The sequence below is a fragment of the Lygodium microphyllum genome, chromosome 27 (genome assembly GCF_053477565.2).
Source record: "Lygodium microphyllum isolate KBCC chromosome 27, Lygodium_microphyllum_v1.1.10, whole genome shotgun sequence".
Classification (NCBI taxonomy): Eukaryota; Viridiplantae; Streptophyta; class Polypodiopsida; order Schizaeales; family Lygodiaceae; genus Lygodium; species Lygodium microphyllum.
Window position 1 is genome coordinate 27,457,607 of NC_141161.1, and position 23,403 is coordinate 27,481,009.

The 23,403-nt window shown below is 40.0% G+C and overlaps 1 protein-coding gene across 2 annotated transcripts; it reads left to right on the forward strand.

The window, feature by feature from the left end:
- The first annotated feature begins 20,389 nt into the window (after nucleotides 1-20,389).
- On the forward strand, nucleotides 20,390-22,678 carry LOC148012160 (cytochrome P450 CYP736A12-like). 2 transcript variants are annotated; one of them, XM_087669035.1, is made up of 3 exons: nucleotides 20,390-20,502; nucleotides 20,594-21,543; nucleotides 21,717-22,678. In XM_087669035.1, the coding sequence occupies exons 2-3, from the start codon at nucleotides 20,623-20,625 to the stop codon at nucleotides 22,350-22,352; spliced, it is 1,557 nt and encodes a 518-aa protein (XP_087525161.1). In that variant the 5' UTR covers nucleotides 20,390-20,502; nucleotides 20,594-20,622; the 3' UTR covers nucleotides 22,353-22,678. The 2 variants fall into 2 exon arrangements, with proteins under 2 accessions (XP_087525161.1, XP_087525160.1); XM_087669034.1 differs by lacking the exon at nucleotides 20,390-20,502 and having other exon boundaries at nucleotides 20,528-21,543.
- The last annotated feature ends 725 nt before the right edge of the window (nucleotides 22,679-23,403 follow it).

The window sequence follows — 23,403 nt, forward strand, 5'->3', positions numbered from 1 at the left end:
GCCATTCCTAGAGATGATAAACTTGATCTAAAGGAGATAACTAGTTGCAACATGTCATAATACACATAAAAACGCGATTCATTACTTCTATATGTACCACTAGATTCGCAATAACCCTAACATTTCTTATTAAAAAACAAAGGCATGATAATTTGCAGAATAACTTTCATAGAGCCTACTAGGACTTACATTCAAGAATCATGCCTATAACCTTTTTCTAAGCTTTAGGATTTCACGCTTTAATAAACCATGCAACCTTTCCCAAATGCAACTCTTGATGAATGAATTTTATGCACGATGAAAGTGCGACATGCAACCCTTTCGTAACTACAACGTAGTTAAATGAGGTTCATGCAAAGTGAATATTGTAGGATTAGTGTTGGTATAATCTTTCTTGCAAGCACATGCCACATGCCAATCCATAGATTCATTTTTGATACTCTACAATTACTTTTCGGATAACCTCCTACGGGTGTTAACGACTTTTTCCCATGAACCATTACAATAAATATTTTTCCTAAAAATGCGACATATGCTTATTCTTTCCATGTCTAGTCAAAAGTGCACTTAATAACTTCAACCTTATAATGATAGGCAATAGGTGTTCTAGGCTCGTCACTTTGAAATGCATGACAAGGCAACATACTACTAAGGTCGTAAGATGGATAGACAATTTGCGTTCATCACATTGAAAATGTTAATAACTCAATTGCATGTCATGAAATAATTCTAGTAATCGATCAAATAGGCAAATTTTCCTCAATTGCATTTTTAATTAGGCTTGGTGAATTGGAACATGCATAGGTGCTTTCTATTCCATGAAAGTTATCATACCTAATGCATTACTTTTGCGTGAAATCAAAATACTAAAAACCTGGACTCGTGGGCTCGAGGAAATGTCCACGTGAATGTTAGGAGAAGATCCTCCTGATCGGTGAAACTCCTCAGCCTTCGTAAATAGCCTCAAGATCTTGCCCTTCTCCCTCGTACGCGGGGGATCCCTTCCGAAGTGTGGATCCTTGAGAATACCGGTCTTGCGGGATTTGGGCTTATGGGAGGCCTTGTGGGGTTAGAGCTTGGATTGTGGAGATGGGCCCTTTTTTTGAGAGAGCTGTGAAAATGGAGGCTTTATGAGCTTCTTCTTCTTCTTTTAAAATGCGGGATAGCTAGGAATGGACTTATGGAGGCCTTGTGGGACTGGGGTTTAAGAAAGCCCCCTTAGAATCTTCCTAAAGGAAGCTTCTAAGAAGCTTTTGGCTATGATCAGAACCCACGTGGAAGAGGGAGGGGGTAATAATGAGGTTGAAGATCACGTCGATTGGGGGGGAACTGACTCTGTCAGGGAGATGGCGGCGCAAGGCGGCGATGCTGGCAGACTGGACTGGACGGAAACCTCCACGGTTGGGTGGTAGTTCACCGTCCTCCCCTTCTCTCCCTATTCGTGACACAGCAGCTGCTTCCTCCCCTTGTGCAGCATGGCATCAACAGCAGCTTCCCTCTCTCTCTCTCCTTGCCCTTAGCACGGCATTGTTCTCTGATCTCTCTCCTCCCAGGCCTGGCAGCGTCCCGCCCTCTCGTCCAGTCCCTCCTTTCTTCCTCACATAGCCATGGTTTTTATAGGTAGAGGGAGAGGTACCTCCCTCCCTCCACGCGGCCTGGCTGCATGGCATTCACCCCTTGTACGCATTCCACGCCACTCTCCCTCTCCTCCAGCATGACCGTCGGTTGGGGAGAGGGAATAATTTTGAAAAGAATTACCATAATTCCAACAATTATCCTTTTGGCCTCCTACCAAGAGGAGGTTCTTATGAAGAACATGGGTTAGGTATTGGAAATATTACAGGACCGAACATTGTCGGCCTAGTGCAATTAGGATTGGGTTGGGTAAGAAGACACCCTAAGCCCTGCTTCTTGTCTAAACATAATTCCTTGACTAGGAAACGATATTCAATGGGTGAAATGATTCCCTGGAATAGATGTGACACTTGTGCAACAAGTTGCAACGTGGCATGGTCTTTTGGTTTGATCACAATAGACTTTTTCCATTCCTTGGAATGAGGTTGGCAGGTTCTTGCTGATGCCAGGAGGCATATTCCACGGTGGATTCCATGCCATGGTGGATTCTGTGAGGTTTTGCGGTGGATTCTGTAAAATTTTATTACCGGGGCTCATACAAAAAGTGGATTCTTTATGCGAGAAGTCGATGGGGACGCCTATCCTTTTCGGGCATTTTATTAATTTAATGTGTAAGTGGGTGATCCCATAGCAGGTGATTCCATAAGATACATATTTAAATTAATAAACGTTTATCAGTTTAGAGTGCGCACTCGTGATAAATTAAGGTTAGGATTGATTTCTAACCAATTTATTTATATAGCTGAAGACTGCTAGGTATTCACTTTTGTCGGTTTAATTGTATTATTTTTCTAACAATTGTGAATGCTTCAGTTGATGTATAGAGCAAGCCGTGGTGGCAGTGGAAAGCATTGGAGGATAGCGTGTATTCAAGTTATCGTCAATATTTTTTATGGGCACCTGTCTTAGGCATGGCGCCTATATTTTGTTATGCTTATTTATCAAAGCGTTTGATATTTATTTATTATTTTGTATGTGCATGGGCGCACGATTTAAATATTTGTATTGGACATTGTATTTGGGTACGGCCTGACTTCTTGGGCGCCCATTAGCTTTAATTCTTTATTGGCACAAAAGCAAACTCAAAAGCTAAAGCGTGCTATTTTGTAATTTGGGCTATTATTTGAGTTTGAAGATGAATAATATATGAAATACATGCTTTCTGGAACACTCACACAAGGCATGGGGGGAGATTGCGCCCAATTGGTCTCTTGTTCATGTCGTGCAAGCTTTCTTCATTGATTGGTGTGCAAAAAGTAGAGTTCTTTTGTTCTTGGGGACCTTCTAATGCTTACTACATGCGCATACAGCGATCGATCTATGCACCAGTGGTATCAGAGCAAAGCTGAGATCGAGAGCTTCCAATAGCTTACCATCTTGCGCGAAGGCGGAGCTCCTGGAACGATCGAGCTCTACAGTCAGTTTCGTCACGAACGGTCGATACTAGTGTGTTCCTGACGGTCAAGAACCCCCTTTTGCATCCTTTGATTGCAAAGAACCAGCCTCTGTAGGACCATGTGGATATCTCCTTCTTCAAGTTGTCTGTATACAGATAAGATTCTACTCCATAGCCAAAAAGCTTTTAAAGCTTTAACTCAAAGCCTAGTAAGCTTAATAATAAGCTTATTAAAAAAGATTATAACCACAAAAATTTTCGTCTACGGCGTCAGTATTTTCTTGCCGCTGCCGAATCCGTTGAAGACGTCCTGAAGTCCACGAAAATCAGCTTGTTGACTTAAGCCTTAAGTTCTCTAAGATTTCCAAGTTACCCAAGCTCACTTAATTCTGCAAGTCACAAAGGTCACTTAAGTCATCTCCAACAACTCTCATAGCGGCAGTTCACACGCAGAAGCACAGAATCTGTCTATTGCTCTCTGGTAGACCCTGTTCACACTTGCAGACTTGTTGAACCAGTTTCAGCAAGAACAGAAGTTCATACGCAATTTCTACGCAACACTATTCTTTTGGAAGGCGATTGTGACAACGAATACCGCAAACACAAAGGAGAAACACTACAAAAGACAAACAAAATTTACAAGCCTTGTATACCCGCCTTTGAGCTACGCTCATCCCACTAATAAGATTTCGAGAGTGTAAGGTCTTTTGGATTTTACAGGATGATTGAACAAAACATGGACGATTTTATGGCTGAAGGTGATTTACCCGAACCAACGATGGAGCAAAAGTTGGATTTGATTATGATGCAGCTCGAAGAAGAATGAAGAGCTCGACAAGCTTTGCAAGTTCAATTGGCCAATCTGCAACGATCTACCACTAACCAAGACGGACCACAACTCGAAGATCTTATACGACGTACCATCGATGCGACACTTAAAGCCCAATCAATTCGCAAAGAAACAAAGATAAGTAAAAGAAACTTCAAATTTCGTACTTTCAATGGATCACGCGATGGAAAGACTGTACTTGCTTTTATCAGTCAATTTGATGATTACTTCCATGAAGAAACATATGCTGAGAAAGACAAAATTAAATGTGTCACTAACCATTTAGTTGATCGAGCATCCTTATGGTGGACTGTGGTCCGCAAGAGCGTTGATTGCCCCACTACATGGGAGACTTTCCAAAAGAAATTTTTGCAGAATTTCCTTCCTTCTCAGTTCAGCCATCAAGCAATGGGATCTTCTACAACAAAGAGATCGTGAACCTATTTTCCAATACACTGAATGTTTCTGGAATGCCCTACTGCAACTACGCATGCTCGAAGATGTACCTGAAGCAACTCATAAACGCAAGTTTATGTCTGGCCTACTTGGATATTTCTATGCAAAAGTCAATATGTTCAAGCCAACAACCCTTGAAGATGCAATTTCCTTGGCCCATGACACTAAATACAAGATTCGCGGAAGAGACAAGCGACCGCAACAATTTCCAACTAATGGTAACTATGGTTCCAAACAATTCAATTCAAATTTTAGAAGATTCAATCAAAGTCATTTTCTTCCATCTTCATTCCGTAAATCTTGGACACGACCACCTGCTTTGCCATCAAACACCAATCCAAACCCTAAGCCATCTCCACAGTCAAATCCCAACATTCCTAAACTTCCTGCCATTACCAATAATGTATCTAAAGCAAAACCCATAGTTTGTTACAAATGCCATCAACCTGGATATCTAGCAGCCAATTGTCAATTCAAAAAGCCACATGTCCATATCAATTATCTAGGCGCAATGGAAGAAGAAGAATGTGAGGAAATGCCGGACTTTACGGAAGATGATGATGACATTGGTACTACTTCGGATACTTTGCCAGGTATGCCAACTCCCCATTATTTGTCAATAATGAAATGTTTTGTGCATGGTAAAGAAAAGAATATTTTACATGATGATGGGAGCACACATTACTTTATTTCTGCAAAGTTAGTCAAAAAATTGAATTTACAAACTGTTTCTACACATTATCGCATCAAAGCTGCATTCCTAGGAACAAGATATAATGGAACACAAGAGGTGCATAATTTAGAAATTAAAATTGATGACTATACTGAATGAAGAAATTTCCTAGTTGTACCTTTGTAGTCTAGTGACATTATCTCAGGAATGCCTTGGCGTCATCAATACAATCCTAACATAGATTATTCTACGCATGCAATTAAAATTTATTTTCAAGGAAAACAAATCACATTGCATGGTATTCACGCTTCTAATAATTTTCCACTACTTTCTCATACTTAAGCTAAATGCTCATTACATAAAAGTAGCAAATCTTATTTAATATGGGTGAATGAAATTCAAGCTAAAGAAAAACAGATGCATCCTAGGCATACACAATTTCTTGCCCAATTTCAAGATTGTTCAGCTGCTGATTTACCACCTGGATTACCACCTTCACATCCTAAAGATCACAAAATAGATTTAATTCCTGGAACACAACCACCATGTAAAGCACCATATAGGCATAACCAAATTGAACAGAAAGAAATTCAAAATCAAATAGAAGAATTACTTAATAGAGGGTGAATTAGACCTAGTAGTTCTCCATTTGCACACCTGTCTTATTAGTAAAGAAGAAAAATAATACTTATCGCATGTGCATTGATTATCGTGCCCTAAATAAAAATATTGTTAAGAATAGATATCCAATTCCTAGGATAGATGATCTTATGGATAAACTACAAGGATCTGCCATATTCAGTAAGATAGATCTTAAATCTGGCTATCATCAAGTAAGATTGGACAAATCCGATATATTCAAAACTGTATTTAGAACACAATTTGGACACTATGAATTTCTAGTTATGCCTTTTGGTCTAACTAATGCACCAACTAGATTTAGTCGTATGATGAATCGCATATTTCTGAAATATCAGCATTGTGTCATCGTATTCTTTGATGATATATTAGTATTCAGTAAAAATGAGAATGAGCATTATGAACATTTATCTTTAGTTTTTAAGTTGTTAAAAGACAATCAATTATATGCTAATCCAGAAAATAGTGAATTCTTTCAAATAGAAATTGAATATCTAGGTCATATTATTTCATCAGAAGGTATTAAAGTTGACCCTAAAAAGATAGAAGCAATTTTAAATTGGCCCATATCAAAAAATGTGCATGAATTACGTTCTTTTCTAGGTTTTGCTAGTTTTTACAGAAAGTTTGTGAGGAATTTTTCATTACTTGCATTACCTTTGACAAAACTTTTAAAGAAGAGTATTGTGTATAACTGGTCTGACAATCAACAAAAATCCTTTATATATTGAAACATGATTTAACCCATGTTCCTGTATTACAACTATCTGATTTCAATAGAGCATTCTTTTTAGTAGTTAATGACACTAGTGGATCTAGAATAGGAGCCGTCCTTATGCAAGATAATCATCCCATAGCCTACTCTAGCTGTAAACTCAAATCATCTGAACTTAAATATTCTACATATGATAAGGAATTGCTAGCTGTAGTACAAGCCTTACGTCAATGGAAATATTATTTAATGGGATCTGAATTTATAATCAAAACTAACCAACAGAGCATTAGACATCTCCTTAGTCAACCACAAATATCTGACCGACACATAAAATGGGCCGCTTTTATTCAAAGTTTTCATCCCCTTATACAATATCAACCAGGAAAAGAGAATGTTGTAGCTGATGCTTTGAGTAGAAGACCGACAATTCATAATATTTCTGTGATATCATTTGATTCCCTTATCCCTATGAAAGATACTTATCATCAAGATCTTACTTTTCAAGATGATTGGAATAAATTAGTTGCAAATAATTGGATTCCTATTGATTCACTGTCTTACAATAATGGATTCATGTTTTATGAAAAAAGATTATGTGTGACAGTTCCATTTCAATCATTTGTTTTGCATGAAATTCATTGTCCTCCATATCAAGGTCATAGAGGAATTATATCCACTTTGCGTACATTGACTGAAGATTTTTATTGGCCACATATGGACACTGATGTATCTAACTTTGTATCTAAATGTTTAGTTTTTCAACGAGTTAAAAGACACCATGGTAAACAATATGGTTTACTAATGCCATTATCTATTCCATCACGACCATGGGAACAGATTTCAATGGATTTTAACACTAGTTTACCTAACACTAAAGCTAATCATGATATGATTTGGGTTGTTATAGATAGGTTTAGCAAACAAGCATATTTTATTCAATGCAAGAAAACTTTAACTGCATCTCAAGCTGCTTAGTTGTTTTTGAAAATTGTTTTTACTAACCATGGTTTACCAAAAGTTATTATTTCTAATTGTGATTCTAGATTTTGTAATAATTTTTGGATTACTTTGTTTACTAACTTAGGAACAAAGATTGATTTTTCATCTGCATTTCATCCTGAAACGAATGGTCAAACAGAGGCTACTAACAGTACTATTTTAGATCTTTTCCGTGCTTACACCATTTCAAAACCACACACATGGGATACATATCTACATTTACTTCAGTTTACATATAATAATACACCACATACAGCTACAAACAAAGCACCATTTGAAGTTATTTATGGATATCGATTGCCTACACCTGTTGCATCATTATCAAACAAAATTCAAACTGCTGATGATATTGCTAATATGGATGCCACTATTTTTGATGAAGTTAAAGATATGATTGCCAAAGCCCAGTAATCATATACAAAACAAGCAAATAAGAAAAGACATGCTATGAATTTTAAAGTTGATGATTATTTTTGGTTACGAATAGGAAAAAGTAGATTACAAAGTGTAGATAAACACCCAGTAGTGAAATTAGCACCTAGATTTTATGGACCATTCAAGATCATACACAAAATCAATGACAATGCATTTAAACTAGAACTACCACAATATTGGAAAATCCACAACACTTTCCATATCAGTTTATTACGACCCTTTAGATGCCAATTACCTATACACCCTGTCTATGAAAACCCTCCTTTACTAGATGATGAAACTGAAATCCTTGAGCCTCAAACTATTATAGATACTGACTTTATGACTACTAGAACTGGCCATAGATATTCTAGATATTTGGTCAAGTTTAAAAATCATCCTGTTGAAGAGGCCCAATGGATGCACGCTAGAGACTTAAATGCTTTCCCAGCTCTGTTAGCTCCATATTGAGCTAATAGCAATTGAGGACAATTGTTATCCCACCCCGGGGGTATGATGCTAGGAGGCATATTCCACAGTGGATTCCGTGCCACGGTGGATTCTGTGAGGTTTTGCGGTGGATTCCGTAAAATTTTATTACCGGGGCTCATACACAAAGTGGATTGTTTGTGCGAGAAGTTGATGGGGACGCCTATCCTTTTCGGGCGTTTTGTTAATTTAATGTGTAAGTGGGTGATTCCATAGCGGGTGATTCCACAAAATACATATTTAAATTAATAAACGTTTATGAGTTTAGAGTGCGCACTTGTGATAAATTTAGGTTATGATTGATTTCTAACCAATTTATTTATATAGCTAAAGACCGCTAGGTATTCACTTTTGTCAGTTTAATTGTATTATTTTTCTAACAATTGTGAATGCTTCAATTGATGTGTAGAGCAAGCAGCGGTGGCAATGGGAAGCATTGGAGGATAGCGTGTATTCAAGTTATCGTCAATATTTTTTATGGGCGCTTGTCTTAGGCATGGCGCCTATATTTTATCATGCTTATTTATCAAAGCATTTGATATTTATTTATTATTTTTATATATGCATAGGCGCACGATTTAAATATTTGTATTTGGACATTGTATTTGGGTACCGCCTGACTTCTTGGGCACCCATTAGCTTTAATTCTTTATTGGCACAAAAGCAAACTAAAAAGCTAAAGCGTGCTATTTTGTAATTTGGGCTATTATTTGAGCTTAAAGATGAATAATATATGAAATACATGCTTTGTGGAGCGCTCACACAAGCCATGGGGGGAGATTGCACCCAGTTGGTCTCTTGTTCATGTTGTGCAAGCTTTCTTCATTGATTGGTGTGCAAAAAGTAGAGTTCTTTTGTTCTTAGGGACCTTCTAACGCTCATTACGTGCACATACAGTGACCGATTTGTACACCACTTGCACAAGTTTAATGTGTAAGAGGATGAGTAACCATCCTATTACATCACCTTTCTTGGGGGAAATCGCCAAGTTAAGGAAAGTTAGATATTTTTCTTGGAAGCAAAGGATGAATCAAGTTAGAGTGACATGGTCGCTAGGATTTACTATGAATTTATGAAACCTAATGTATTGGTTAAGTTGGGTTAACACAGTATGGCCCTAACCCAAGGACAAAAGGGTGAACAAACAAACCCTTGGGGGATCTTGCCAAGTCGCAATTAATCTTGGATCGAATGCTGGATACATTCGGAGAGAAGGATTCAGTCCTTAGTAGTTGGCCAAATAAACAACCACTGGTTTGATTGTGCTTGTAACAGTTTAGGAGCACTGTTTGCATTGTTTGCTCAAGGAACTAAATGATGGAAAGTTAATTAATGCTTCAGGTTGAAGTCTTGAAGGGAGAGGAAGCATCAGTTACCCTCGACTGTCTGCATTGAGAGCAAGGACATGGGACATGCTGATTAAGATACGCCTCGCGATCTTGAACAACAGGACCTTCTTCGTTTTCCATCTTATCTACGTTACAACAAACAATTTAATGACTTGTAATACAATTCGGGAAAACAAGGCTCAAATGGATAGCTTTATGGAGATGTATGTCAAGTTGCAAGTTGACCATAAGCTCTTGCTTGAGAGGTTTTAGCCTCTGCAAGAGGTTGAGAAGCAAATTTTGAAAAACATTGAGGTTGATATTGATGCATCCATGGTGTTGAAATCTAAACTTCAAGATATAAGAAATGCTTTACTGATTGATGTAAAAAATGCATGGGACATAATAGTTGAGAGATTTATTGATGTTACATCTCGGCCATATACCATGCTTAAGGATTTGTTTTTCCCGGTAGATAATTATTCATTATTGTAGAAAAAAAAAGTATTGGTTCATAAGGTTCATGAGTTGAAGACTAAATGTTTGGACTTGACTAAAAGATTGGATAATGCCTTAGATGCTAAAAGGAAAAGTGATGAATATGTTACTTCATCATTGCAACAAAAAGATTGGTGACAAGGATGCTATGATTAATGAAGTTCTTCACGAGGTGAATATAGAGTTGAAGGGGATGGAACATGATTCTTCTTTTGGATTTAGTGGTAATCAATCAATTATTGAGGTGTCTTCTTATATGGCCATTATACCTTATATACCTAGCTACGGTCTCTAGGTTATGTACTTTGAGTATCTTAGAGGGGCTCTACTAGGATTACTTATACAACTGTACTAGAGAGCTTTGAGTATAAGTAATCCTAGTCAACAAAATTTATGAGCATCATTGAGGATCTCTTAGTCTAATAATAAATCAGTCTCAACAAAAAGCATCTTAGTAATGTGGTTTTTTTGTCCTAGGTCCATGTATAAAAATTAATGCCATCTATGAAATTTATCAACTATAGTTATAAAATTTGTTCCAATCAATTATACTCATAATCATAACATTTGAAGAAAATATCCTATGCTCAATTTAAGGGATTCTTCTTCTATAGCAATACTTTTGGGTTCATTTTGATGAAGTACCATAATGACCATTAGCTAGGGTATCATTTTCTTTTAGTCCTTCCGTTGACTAGTTGGCATGATTACTAATTTGTTATGCCTATAAGGTTAATACAAAAACAAGGAATTATGCATATCACAATTAGATCCCCTACTTGGACATTATGAAGGATATGACCAATTTTAAGCCATCTTAAAGAGTCACCAATGTATGTGGCGCATGGTAAAGCACATTGCATACCATTATCGATAAGTTTATTATCGTGCGTCTTAAATCTCCTAATTAGACTTTATAAAGTGTATGACCAATTTTTAGCCCTCTTAAGGAGTCGATGTAATGGTACCCATTAAAAAAGCAAAGTGCATACCATTACCATAATCATGGATATGTTATCGTTCCAATATATACACACATAGGTGGATTATATCTTGAGTAGACAAAAACTATCCATTTGAGTAGACATATATCTCCATAAAGCTATCCATTTGAGTATACATCTCTTTCTCTTTCTCTCCCTCTCTCATTTCCTCCCCCTCTCTCTCCCTCTCCCTCTCTTTCTCTCTCATTTCCTCTCCCTCTCACAATATATCCTAACACTCTCCAAAAGAAAAATGGAGAGGGAGAGAGAGAATGCACTCTCCCTCCCTCTCCCTCTCTTTCTCTTTCTCTCCCTCTCTCATTTCCTCCCCCTCCCTCTCCCTCTCCCTCTCCCTCTCCCTCTCTTTCTCTTTCTCTTTCTCTTTCTCCCTCTCTCTCTCTCTTTCTCTCCCTCCCTCTCCCTCTCCCTCTCTTTCTCTCTCATTTCCTCTCCCTCTCACAATATATCCTAACACTCTCCAAAAGCAAAAGGGAGAGGGAGAGAGAGAATGCATTCTCCCTCCCTCTCCCTCTCCCTCTCCCTCTCTTTCTCTTTCTCTTTCTCTTTCCCTCCCTCTCTCTTTTTCTTTTCCCTGTGGAGCGTCGCAAATAGCGATGCAAATAGCGACGTCGCTACTTGCCGTCGCTATAAGCTTAAATCCTTGTAGTGAATCTTTTATAAAACACGTCACGCATCATCACGAGGTTGAGGTATGATATTTGTAAGTGGTAATATATGATACTTTAGTAGCTTTTAAAAAAATCATTAAACACCTTGAAAAAGCACAATTGTTTTTTATGATAGTACCGAAAAGAAATCAACGAAGCGTTTTCTCTCTTCCTCTCCCTCTCTCATTTCCTTTAACAAAATATCTCTCTCTTGCTCTCTCTCTGTCTCTCTCTCTCTTACTACTACTACTACTGCTATTGCTGCTGCTGCTGCTATTGTTGCTATTGCTGCTACTACTGCTCCTATTACTACTACTACTACTACAAATAATAAAAGAAGAAATTAAAGAACTACTATTACTACTACAAACAAGAAAAGAAGAAATTAAAGAACAAGATCTTACCCTCTCTTTGTTTTTTATCCATTCATTCTCCTCTCTCCCTCCCTCCCTCTCTCTTTCTTTATTATGTTTCATTTTTTCCCCTCTCTCTCTCGTTTCTTCTTTCTTTTTCTCTCTTCCTCTCCCTCTCTTATTTTCTCTCTTTCTCTCTTAGTACACATCATTTTTAACAAAAGAAAAGCAAAAGAAAATGAGAAAAAACAAAAACAAACTAAGAGGGAACAATGCACTCACCGCAAAGGCCTGAGGATTGATTCAGCAGCTCCTCATCACCCTCTGTGCACTTCCTCCTCTTCTTTGCAAATGGCGGCGATAGCAATGAGAAGCTCTCTGTCTCCCTCTTTGTCTCTTTCTCTCCCTCTCCATCTGAAACACAAGATGCAGTTTGCTCTCCCTTTCTCTCCCTCTTTCGCTCTTTTGAGCAAAATTCCACACTCGGGTTTTGGCCCGTTTTTATGGGTACCGTCGCTAAAATGCATTGGAAATGGCTATCGCTATACTCCTATATCCTTGTAGTGACTATTGTAGAACTTGAGACCATGCTGAAAATTAGTGTCTTGACTTGTTCTAGTGATATCTTAGCGTATTCTCTAGAGATGTACAATGAGACTGCTACATTGATCTAGCTAGAGGCTAAGGTAGCTCAATCAAATGAATATTAGACTATCTATGTTTAGTCCGTAGAGTTGTGTGGGATGCCATGGGGTGTGAGATTAGGAGAATAGATAAAGAACAAGGTATTCATTAAGTACAAGACTATGGTCAAGAAAGTTAAACCAACTGCAGATCGCTACCCTCAGATAGTGAGGATTAGATGAGGAGAGTTGCAAGGTAGCCAAGTTTGTGAGATCCTAGACAGATTGGACACAAGTTCTTAATAAAGACTTTAGTAGAGGTAAAAATTGGGAATGATGAGTTTTGGCTTTCTGTAGAGAAGCAATGCTTTATCTTTTTGCAGAGAAGCAATGCTTTATGGATATGTTGGAAAAGCATGGTAGGGTGTTTGATTTTTTGCCTAAGGAGATTGGGCGTGTTGATGTAGAGGCTCAGGGAAGTTACTATATGTATATTCTCTACATCACGTGCATTCAAGGCCTATTTATAAATATCCTTATCTGTGAATTTTTCCTAAATAAGACATAAGCCTTTTCTATTCAATCTGTAAATAACACCTTTATATTACACCCTTTTGTATGTAAAAAATGTATAAAAATGACATTTTAAAAATACATTTTTTTGAACTCACGTGATACACATATATATTCATGATGAGTAACTTGCCCAAGTGTAGAGGTAGTAACTCCGATGGTTATCTTTACTATTCTCCATATTCCTTGGAATCTTCTGTCCATTCTAGTGCCAAAGACATAGTTATCGAAATTGATAAAGTTGTTGAATGAGAAGATTTTGATGGACATTTGTGAGCTAGTTAATAGAGTGACAATCAAAAATATCAGTGGAGATCCAGATGTGGATGGTTTTGTAGAGGCTTTTGCTAGATGAGCTATTTACTCGCTTAGAGATCTACATTTTGGATATAATTAGTTTCATCTTGCCTTATAGAGAAGCAACTTGACCATTATGAAGATGCCTTTAGGCCTTGTTTGGATGTGCACTTTACCAAAGGGAGCCACAAATTTAGTGGCTCATATGGTAAATACCACAAAATAGGGTCTTTCCTAACTTCATTCCACAGCTAACTACGCCTTTTTTAGATGATGTGCCTATTAAAGATTGTGCAAAGGGGGAAAAAGATGAGTCTTTGGATGCTTTTGGTTGCAGGTGCTTTGTTCTTGATCATATTTTGGATTGCGATAGGATTTTGACTACATTGGAGGAGATACATTTGACCTTATCAAGTGCAAATTCTTGTTTTGGAGTCAATGAGGAGCTTCTAGTTGGACACATATTTGATTATTATGGTAGGAAGCCATCTCCATGTAAGGTGGATGCCCTAAAGAAGATGTAGAGTTTTGTAAATCAATTTTTGAGGTGAGGATTTTTCTTGGTGCATGTGTGCTTTAGATAATATGGATCCCACATTCACTACAACAAAAAGGCTCCATAGACGCGCTTGTAGACGCAATATTTGTATTGTGAAAAAAAATGTCGGGCGTGTTTATAAACGCGTCTACAAAATCGCATCTAAAAGCGCGCTTATGATCAAAGTTACACGCACATTTAGACACGCATATAGACGCGCGTATAAACGCACTATGTAAATAAATTAATCATATTGATAAAAAAGTGGATATATTCATATTGTGCGTCTATACATGTTTGTATCTATGCGTCTAGAACCGCGTTTACTCTGAAAGTTTTTTACGAGAATAGACGCGCATTTATCCTGCAATTTAGACGCGCTGATAGACGTGCAAAACAGAGGCATAAAAAGAAAACCAGAGAGCATGTGGCTTTGCAAGCCACATGCTTTCTGGTTTTTTTCCCCCCATCAACATCAAATTGTATGCTTAGGAAAAATAGAGAAAGATTATTTCGAAGATTGGATACTGAAAACAAAACAATGTATGTAGCACACGAAATTTCATATATATAGATGAAATATTTTTACATTATGAGTTCTACTGCTTGTGACGTCATGGTCGCAAGCACTAGCTCAAAGTAATACATATCAAAAATGAAAATTACAAGCCAAGGGGAGGCATGCATGCATGGGGCTCCTCTATATCTACTCAGAAGAGGCATCATCATCGCTGCCACCACCACCACCGCTGCCGTTGCCGCCACCGCTACTGCTAGTCCCTCCTTCGCTATCCTCAACTGCATCAAGGTTCACATACACAAAGGATTAAGGTATATAAATACAATTATAAACAATAAATTAGAGTTATCTATACTTTTCATGTAAAAAATAAAACATACCTCTTCTGGTGGTGGAATCCTCATGGCGCGATTATATTGCTCCTCCGTGATGAGTCCCTCCTCGTAGAAATGCTGCCAAGTGGACGCCCGGTTATGACCTCGATGGTAGCCTACCTCTCTAGGAGTAGGCATCCTACCAACGATATGATACTACAAAACAATTTGAACATACAACGTATTAAAACACACTATATAATGAAGTGAAACAAATTGCAAAATTTAATTTAAAAAAAGAAATCAAATAATACTTACAAACTTAGCCTCCCATGACTCCCTGCCACTCGATCCATAATGGGACGATCCCATGGTTGCCATCTGGATACGTCGCGCCTCTGCATGCTGGCGACTTATCATTTTCTCCGCTGCTCTCTTCTTGGCCTCTTTCCACTCCTTGTGGTGGCAATTGGGTGGTTGGCCATATCCAGGGCGCCCCTGCTCTTGTCTCCGCAATGACTCCTTGGCGCGCGTCATAAGGTGAGACCTCTTGTTATGAAGCGCGTCTCTCACCTTTGACCGTCCCCAATCATCTGAGAATCGTGAATTCTCGGGATTAGGGTACCTTTTATGTACTGCCCGTAGCACCTCTTGCCACAAACCATTTTTTTGGTGCTTGAAGGGAATCATGCAATCTTTGTATTTGGCATGCATGACACTCCTCAAGTAGGCTATCACTTCCCTCCCCTCAAAGTCATGCAAGATACCACCAACATCAATGATAGAGTAGTACATTTATGGAGGCTCACCTCTCTCATTTTTCGGTGAGGGTGATCGAGAGCCACCACCTAGGCAACCCGCACAAAGCCCTCGACCTCCTCATCCTCCCGTACCACTCTCCCTCCTCCCTCGACGTGCACTACCCTCTACCTCACTCGATACACGTGCCTCTGCAAATGAACGTGCTTTGGCCGATCCATGTACCTCAGCTGATCCCTGTGTAGGCAAAGATGTGATAGGTGTCCCAGACATCACACTGAAAACCTCCTCTGCAGTGGGAGGGCGACCAAGATAATTGGTCATCTTCCCCATGAATTTCTCCTTGTTGAATGGGGTGCTGGAAGATCCAGGATTCCACATCTACACAAGAAAAATCATATTACCATGTGCAGATAAAACATATTACATGCAGCCTCTATACCTGCGTCTCTGTGCGCGTCTATACCTACGTCTTTGTGAGCATCTGTCAACGTGTCTCTGTGGGTGTCTGTCAGCGCGTCTATAGCTGCGTCTACACTGTCATCTGGATGCACTGACAGATGTGCACAGTCGCACCATTTCTTCTCAAACTTGCTTAAAAAACAAAGCTAAAAAACCTCCATAGATGACAAGATCCAGCATGTGAAGAGAGAGAAGAGAGAGACAGACAAATAGAGAAAGTAAACAAAATTGAGAGAGAGAAGAAGAACTCACTTTCTTTGCTTGTTCCAACGGGTGGCCGCTAGGTTGCAAGCTCCTTGTCCTCCTTCTCCCTTCCCTTGGTAAGTTGCTGGAATCTTTTTCTCTTCCTTGCTGTTTGGCTCTTGTTCTTTACTCTTTGGCTCTTCTTTCCTCCTGTCCTCTTTTTACTCTTATTTCCTTGCCTCATTGTCTTCATGAAGTGATAGATAGACAAGAGTAGTGATGTCGAGCTCGAACTGCAGAAAACACGCAAAAAACGCAGGAAAGCATGGGTTTGAAAAGAAAGCCACAACTTTTTTTAAATTTTTGTATACTTGCATGGCGCGTCTGTAGGCGCGTGTAATTGCGCGTGTATATACACAGATAATTCCTGTTACACGCACTTACAGATGCACAGGAACAATTTAAGAAATCAATGCATGCATTTAGGAAATCAATTGACCTATGTGGTGAAATATATAACAAAGCTTGAGGATAAGCGATAACACATTGGCAAGTGAATTGGCACATATGTAGTGACTTACTAGACCATCCCACTTACAATTGCATGCAAGTATCAATAGGTGGATAAAGCACGAATGGTTTTTAGCTAGAGAGAGATAATGCAATGAAGGTGTACACGAAATCCAAGGTTCCTAAAGAAAGCCACTAGGGTTTGGCAATATAAATTAGATTTGGCTCTTCCTCTAGAATTTAGATGAAAAATATTCCTACATGCCATCATGGAGCTTCCTAAGTCTGTTGGCAAGAGGAAGGCATAGGAAAGATACCAAGATCATGCTTTGTTTCCTATGTAAGGGAATGCTTAATCAAAGTCCTTTCCACTTCTCCCAATAATGACTAGATGCAATGTTTGCTCATCAACATGAAGGACTTCATCCAACTTTACAAGGAGGAGAGAATCCAAGTAGCCAAGGGTGTAGCTCAAAGGAAAATAGGAACTCATGTGCGATGGGTCATTGGAGTTCTTCTTCAATGCACTAAGAGTCAAACATAAGAGGGAAGCTATTGCTACGATAGAAGCACTTACATGTGAATTGATGTAGGAGAGTCATGATATTGTTGAAGCCTTTGAAACTCATCTAGCTTCAATCACTGGTACAAAACCCCTAGACCTATGTCACTATAACAAGAGGAAGGACTTCCTTGATGGTTGTTCTATGATGCATATCCCAAATCATGAAGTGTTTCTTCTTGAGAGGCCCTTCTCTCTTGAGGAAATCAAGGATGTGGTTTCCCAAATGAGGCTGGCCAAGTCTCTAAGACCGGATGGGATTTAGTTGGAGTTCTTCTAGAAGCTATAGGGGACATGCTTCAACGCCTTGGTTGAGCTAGTTAACCACTTTAGGCGGTTAGGAGCCATGATGAATGAGTTGAACCAAGGGTTGATTAAGCTTATTTCAAAGTCCCTTATTCCCATGAAAGTTGGCAACTAGCATCCACTAATGATGCTCAATTGCAGCTATAAAGTCTTTGCAAAGGCTCTGACTGCTAGAATCAAATATCTCCTTTCTAGAAATATTCATCCCAAACACTATGCCTTTTATATGGCCACCATATCCATGATGTTGTAGTGAGTCTAAATCTCTCTATTGAACATGCACTTTCTTTCCAAAGTAGCTTCATCCTAGTCAAATGAACTTGGAGAATGTGTATGATCAAGTAAGTTGGTCTTTCATGCTTCGGGTCCTCAGGACATTTAGATTTGGCCTACTCTTCATCAACATTATTATTGCCATGTTTAAGAGCACATCAGCTGCAATCAAAATCAATGGCCTAGTTTCAATTCCCTTCCTGCTAATTGCCTAATAACCCTCCTCCTATTCGCTCTTGTAACTGAACCATTGGTTGGTAAAATAGATGAAAAGATTCACGATAGCATAATCAAAGGACTTCTGCTTCCTAGTGGGGATATCATGGTGGCACAATTCTTCATTGATGACAACACTTCAATGGTAGTAGTAGAGAGGGACTCAATTGTATTTACTCTTTTTGGGAGAGCATGGGCAGTGGGTCTTTCAATATGGCTTAGAGTTATTAGGCTTGGAGGGCCAAATGTTTTAATCCTTTGCCCAAACATTTGCAAGGAAACTCAATCAATGGTACTTGGCTCCTATCTCTCTGGTAAGAAGAATCATTGTTGTCAAGAGCATGTTGACATTGTCTATTGTCTATATTGCCTCATTGTTCCCATTCTCTAAGCATGCCTAGCAACAACTGGAGAAACTCTTTAGATAACTCTTTAGTCTAGTACAAACAACAAGAAGCCCTCTCAGATAAGCTAGGATCTCATCACTTCTCATAAGGATCAAGGAGGAGTAGAACTAGAGGCTCTCGAAGACAAAGCCAAGAGGCCAACATTTAGCCTTATTAGGAAAAGGCATCAAGATCATCCTTGGACTATTCTACTAAATCATTGGTTGCAAGGTTTTACAATCTATAGACACCCTTGGCTTGAGCTTTTTTGACTCATAGGACGTGATTGAATGCCCTTTGCTCTGCATTAAAATTCTCCAATCCAAGATTTCTCAACGGCTTACCAAGCTCTGGCAAGCAATCCTCATAAAGGCCAGTTACTTCCTTCTCTCTCTCATGCTCTCAGACTTTGTGTGTCCCGATCATAACATTGAAGCTTTTGCCAAAGGCAAGACATTTGGATGCTTTTGTGTTGAGAAAGGATCTCCCACGATTGTGAAGACAACTACAAATCTACTTTGTGAATTGGTAGATAACAACAAGTTTTTATCCTTAGAAGTGGGCTTTCCATTTAGATCATGTCAGCTTTATGGGATTGCATATATAGCTTCATGATTCCTCTTAGTCTTGAGACTCTCATGAGTAGCAAAACACATCAAGACATTGTGAACTAAACTAAGAAAGCACATTTATTCATCGTGTGAAGGTCATTTTGTTGTTGTGCTTGATTCTTTCCTCTTCCTCACTCTTTATCACATGAGCTAAGTGTAGACCGAGTCAAGTTTTTGTTCATTTACCTTGAGATATGAAGCTATATATACCTAACAGAAGATTAAGGGTTTTGTGAAGTTTGTGTAAGCTTTGTTGATGATCTAAAACAGCCATGATAGCCTAAGTCGCATACAAAGGAGTTGTGTAACAGACTCTTGAGTCTAAGGGGAATGATATAGCTTTCAAGAGAAGTTCATCCCTCACTAGTTCTCAGCTTCGTAATACTCTGAAATATAACCTTGTAGCCATGTTGGCCTTGCCCCAAATCCAATAATTGGATCTATAAGCTTTTTTTGAAGAAACCATGGACTATGATGGCCTAGCCATGCTGCATCCACTCTCATGCTGTGTTTACTCTCTTTACTTTTGAATGTTACCACATTAAAATATATTACACTGTACCTGCGATTGAAATATGGGAAAGAATCATCCAAAAGTGATATATATGGTAGAAAACGACGGTAAGAAATCAAAGAGGTCCAGAGCGATACATCTTTCGTAGCGCTGCTAATATGTGATAATCCGAAAGTGATAACCGAAGATTAAGGGTTTTGTGAAGTTTGTGTAAGCTCTGTTGATGATCTAAAACAGCCATGATAGCCTAAGTCGCATACAAAGGAGTTGTGTAACAGACTCTTGAGTCTAAGAGGAACGATACAGCTTTCAAGAGAAGTCCATCCCTCACTAGTTCTCAGCTTCGTAATACTCTGAAATATGACCTTGTAGCCATGTTGGCCTTGCCCCAAATCCAATAATTGGATCTATAAGCTTTTTTTGAAGAAACCATGGACTATGATGGCCTAGCCATGCTGCATCCACTCTCATGCTGTGTTTACTCTCTTTACTTTTGAATGTTACCACATTAAAATATATTACACTGTACCTGCGATTGAAATATGGGAAAGAATCATCCAAAAGTGATATATATGGTAGAAAACGACGGTAACAAATCAAAGAGGTCCAGAGTGATATGTCTTTCGTAGCGCTGCTAATATGTGATAATCCGAAAGTGATATGTATGGTCGAAAAGCGTGGAAGGTAACAAATCAAAGAGGTCGAGAGCTCTTCGTCTGTCGTAGCGCTACTAATATGTGATAATCCGAAAGTGATATGTATGGTCGAAAGGCGAGGAAGGTAACAAATCAAAGAGGTTCAAAGCTATTTGTCTTTCGTAGTGTGCGAATATGTGATAACCTGGTTCTGTGTTCCGGCGAGATCGTCTCAGTCGTAACAGGCAGGAGCAAAGGGAACAAAATGCAGATTTTGGAAGCTCTGAGCATCGGCTGGCAGCGCCTTACAGGTAGCGCCCTTTGTGCGCTACTGATTACATTAGTATGGGTCAGCTACTTAAGCATCAACATGATATACAATAACTGCACGGGACGGCGGCACCATCGATATCAGCTCCCTCCGGGACCCTGGCCCTTGCCCATCCTGGGAAACCTGCTGCATCTCAGCGGCGATCTGCCACACGTGCGGCTGGCTGGCTTGGCGGAGAGATACGGGTCTCTCATGGGCCTACGCCTGGGGTCCACGCCCAGCGTGGTGGCCTCCAGCGCCCAGGTCGCCAGGGAGTTCTTGCAGACGCACGACAAGGTCTTCGCCAGCCGGCCGCCCTCCCTGTTTGCGGACCGCTTTCTGTACGGACAAGCCCACTCCTTTGCGCTAGCACAGTACGGGCCCCACTGGCGCCACGTCAGAAAGGTCGCCACCCTTCAGCTCTTCAGCGCGCGGAGAGTCCAGCAGACGCAGCCTCTCAGGGGGGAGGAGGTGGCCCGCCTCGTCCACTCCTTGGCTGCCGACCCCGCTGCGATTGTGGCAGACGTCGATCTCACACGTGCCATGTTCAACATGGTGCAGGATCTCATGTTCCGCATTCTCTTCGGCCGCCGGGCGCCCGACGTGGCAATCGCCGGCTGCACCTTGAGGGAGCTGGTGCATAGGACCGCCGTGGTGTTCCAGGTGCCTGTCCTGGGCGACTTCATACCGTGGCTGGGGTTCCTCGACCGCGGTGTCAGGAGGACCATAGACGAGCTGCACGCGGGGTTCGACACCATTTGGGAAACCTTGATAACGGAACGCGAGAAGCAGCATCAGCTCAATATACTGCATGGGAAGAAGAACCTCTCAAACGATATTCTCGATGAACTTCTCTTGAACTCCTCCTTGAGCCGGGTGGGCATTAAGTCGCAGATAATAGTACGAAATGTTACATGATATTGATGGAGAGAGAGACAGAGACAGAGGGAAGGGGGAGGGAACCGCGGTGGCGGGGCTTTGAGATCATCAATGTCTGACTTCCTACTTAAAAGAGTTGTGCTGAGTTGAGATCCTTTTTTGGTTTGTAGGAGCTGATCGAAGCCGGAATCGACACTACTGCTGTAACACTAGACTGGACCATGGCGGAGCTCTTGAACCACCCATCGATCCTAAAGAAGCTTCAAGCTGAGCTAGAGAATCTCGTGGGACTGCAGAGAATGGTCCAAGACTTCGACATGACGAAGCTACCTTATGTAGCTGCCATTGTGAAGGAAACCTTGCGCTTGCATGCGCCTGTTTCTCTTCTGCTTCCACACATGGCCAGGGAGCCTTGCGAGGTGATGGGATACAATCTTCCAGAGGGGACAAGGCTGTTGGTGAATGCATGGGCGATTGGGAGGGACCCTGCCACATGGGAGGAACCTGACAGGTTCTGGCCGGAGAGGTTCCTCAAACAAGCTGGGGATCAAGAGCTGCGTAGTAAACATGTCGACGAGTTCTCATGGATCCCTTTTGGTTCAGGAAGGAGGAGCTGTCCAGGCTCCCCTCTTGCCCTGCCCACCCTTGAGCTCACTATTGCAAATCTTGTCCACTGTTTTGATTGGCAACTGCCCCAAGGTGAGAGCCATGTCGACATGTCTGCACAAACATCAGCAATCACTTGTCGGAAACACCCACTCCTAGCAACCCCAACTCTACGTATCTCTCTAATGCACTCCAGGTAGCAATACTTTGAAGAAGAATCAATCATCAATATCTTTAAGGTTATGGCGCGATCCTTTATTAGTCGTGCCATACCCGAACATAAGCACTGCGTGCTCCTTGTCCGGTCAAAGGGATAAACTTAATCTGAAGTAGATTTTAATTGTTTAGGTTTTGTTGGTCTTGCTCTTAAGAGAAGGACCATAGTGTTCAAGTTCAAAGTTTACAGTTTGTGAATAAAAGTTATGAGGTGGTGTTTGGAAATGGAGGTATCCTTAGAATCTTGAATGTGGCATTTTTAGGTAGTTCTTAAATTTATAATTACGAAAAGTATTCAACAATTTATTTTCCCTTTAATGCTCATGCAGCCTGACTTCTGCAAGAAACCCCATAGAGAGAGAAAGAGAGGGAGAGAGAGAGTTTTCAGTTTCTGTATCGACTCCTTGTTCAATGTCCGTCACACACACACACACTCTCTCTCATCTTGAGATCATTGATGATGCATCTGTGTGTTTCTTGCATTGGTGGGAGTGCAGGTGTGTGCGCACACATACACAATCTATCTTTGACTTTGTTGTCTTGGCGAGAGAAATTATCTATCTCTATCTTTGTTGTTCTTGGTTGCAGTGTGAACTAAAAAGTATTGGGGAAGAGAGATATGTCTTGATTAGGATTATATCTCCCTCCGTCCCTACATGTCCCCCTCTTTCTATCTCTCTCTCTCTCTCTCCGTGCGTGTGTCTACAAAAAGTGAAAGGAAGAATCTATCTTTCTCTCTCTCTCTATGGACAATGTTGAATCAAGGCTTGTTCAGACCTAAAATGGGCCCGCCGACACTAGCTCTGAAGAAATTATTAGATGACTAGTTTTTCTTGATTTCTTTACATTTTCGATCAATCAGAGCATTGACAATCATTAAATACAAGCATTTTCAACCAAATTTTATCATTCAAAAGTTATATTTACGACTTGCTCATAAAACCACACTTTATGTCGTACGTATCTCGTGATTGGACACCCAATAATGCTTTCCAACAGCCATGATCCTTCCAACCTCAATCTATGCTCTAACAT

Bases quoted from the DNA above. Each gene is read 5' to 3' on its own strand.
- LOC148012160 (XM_087669035.1), top strand. From the start codon at position 20,623: ATGCAGATTTTGGAAGCTCTGAGCATCGGCTGGCAGCGCCTTACAGGT. The intron at 21,544-21,716 runs GTGGGCATTAAG...TTTGGTTTGTAG, and splicing joins TGAACTCCTCCTTGAGCCGG to GAGCTGATCGAAGCCGGAAT.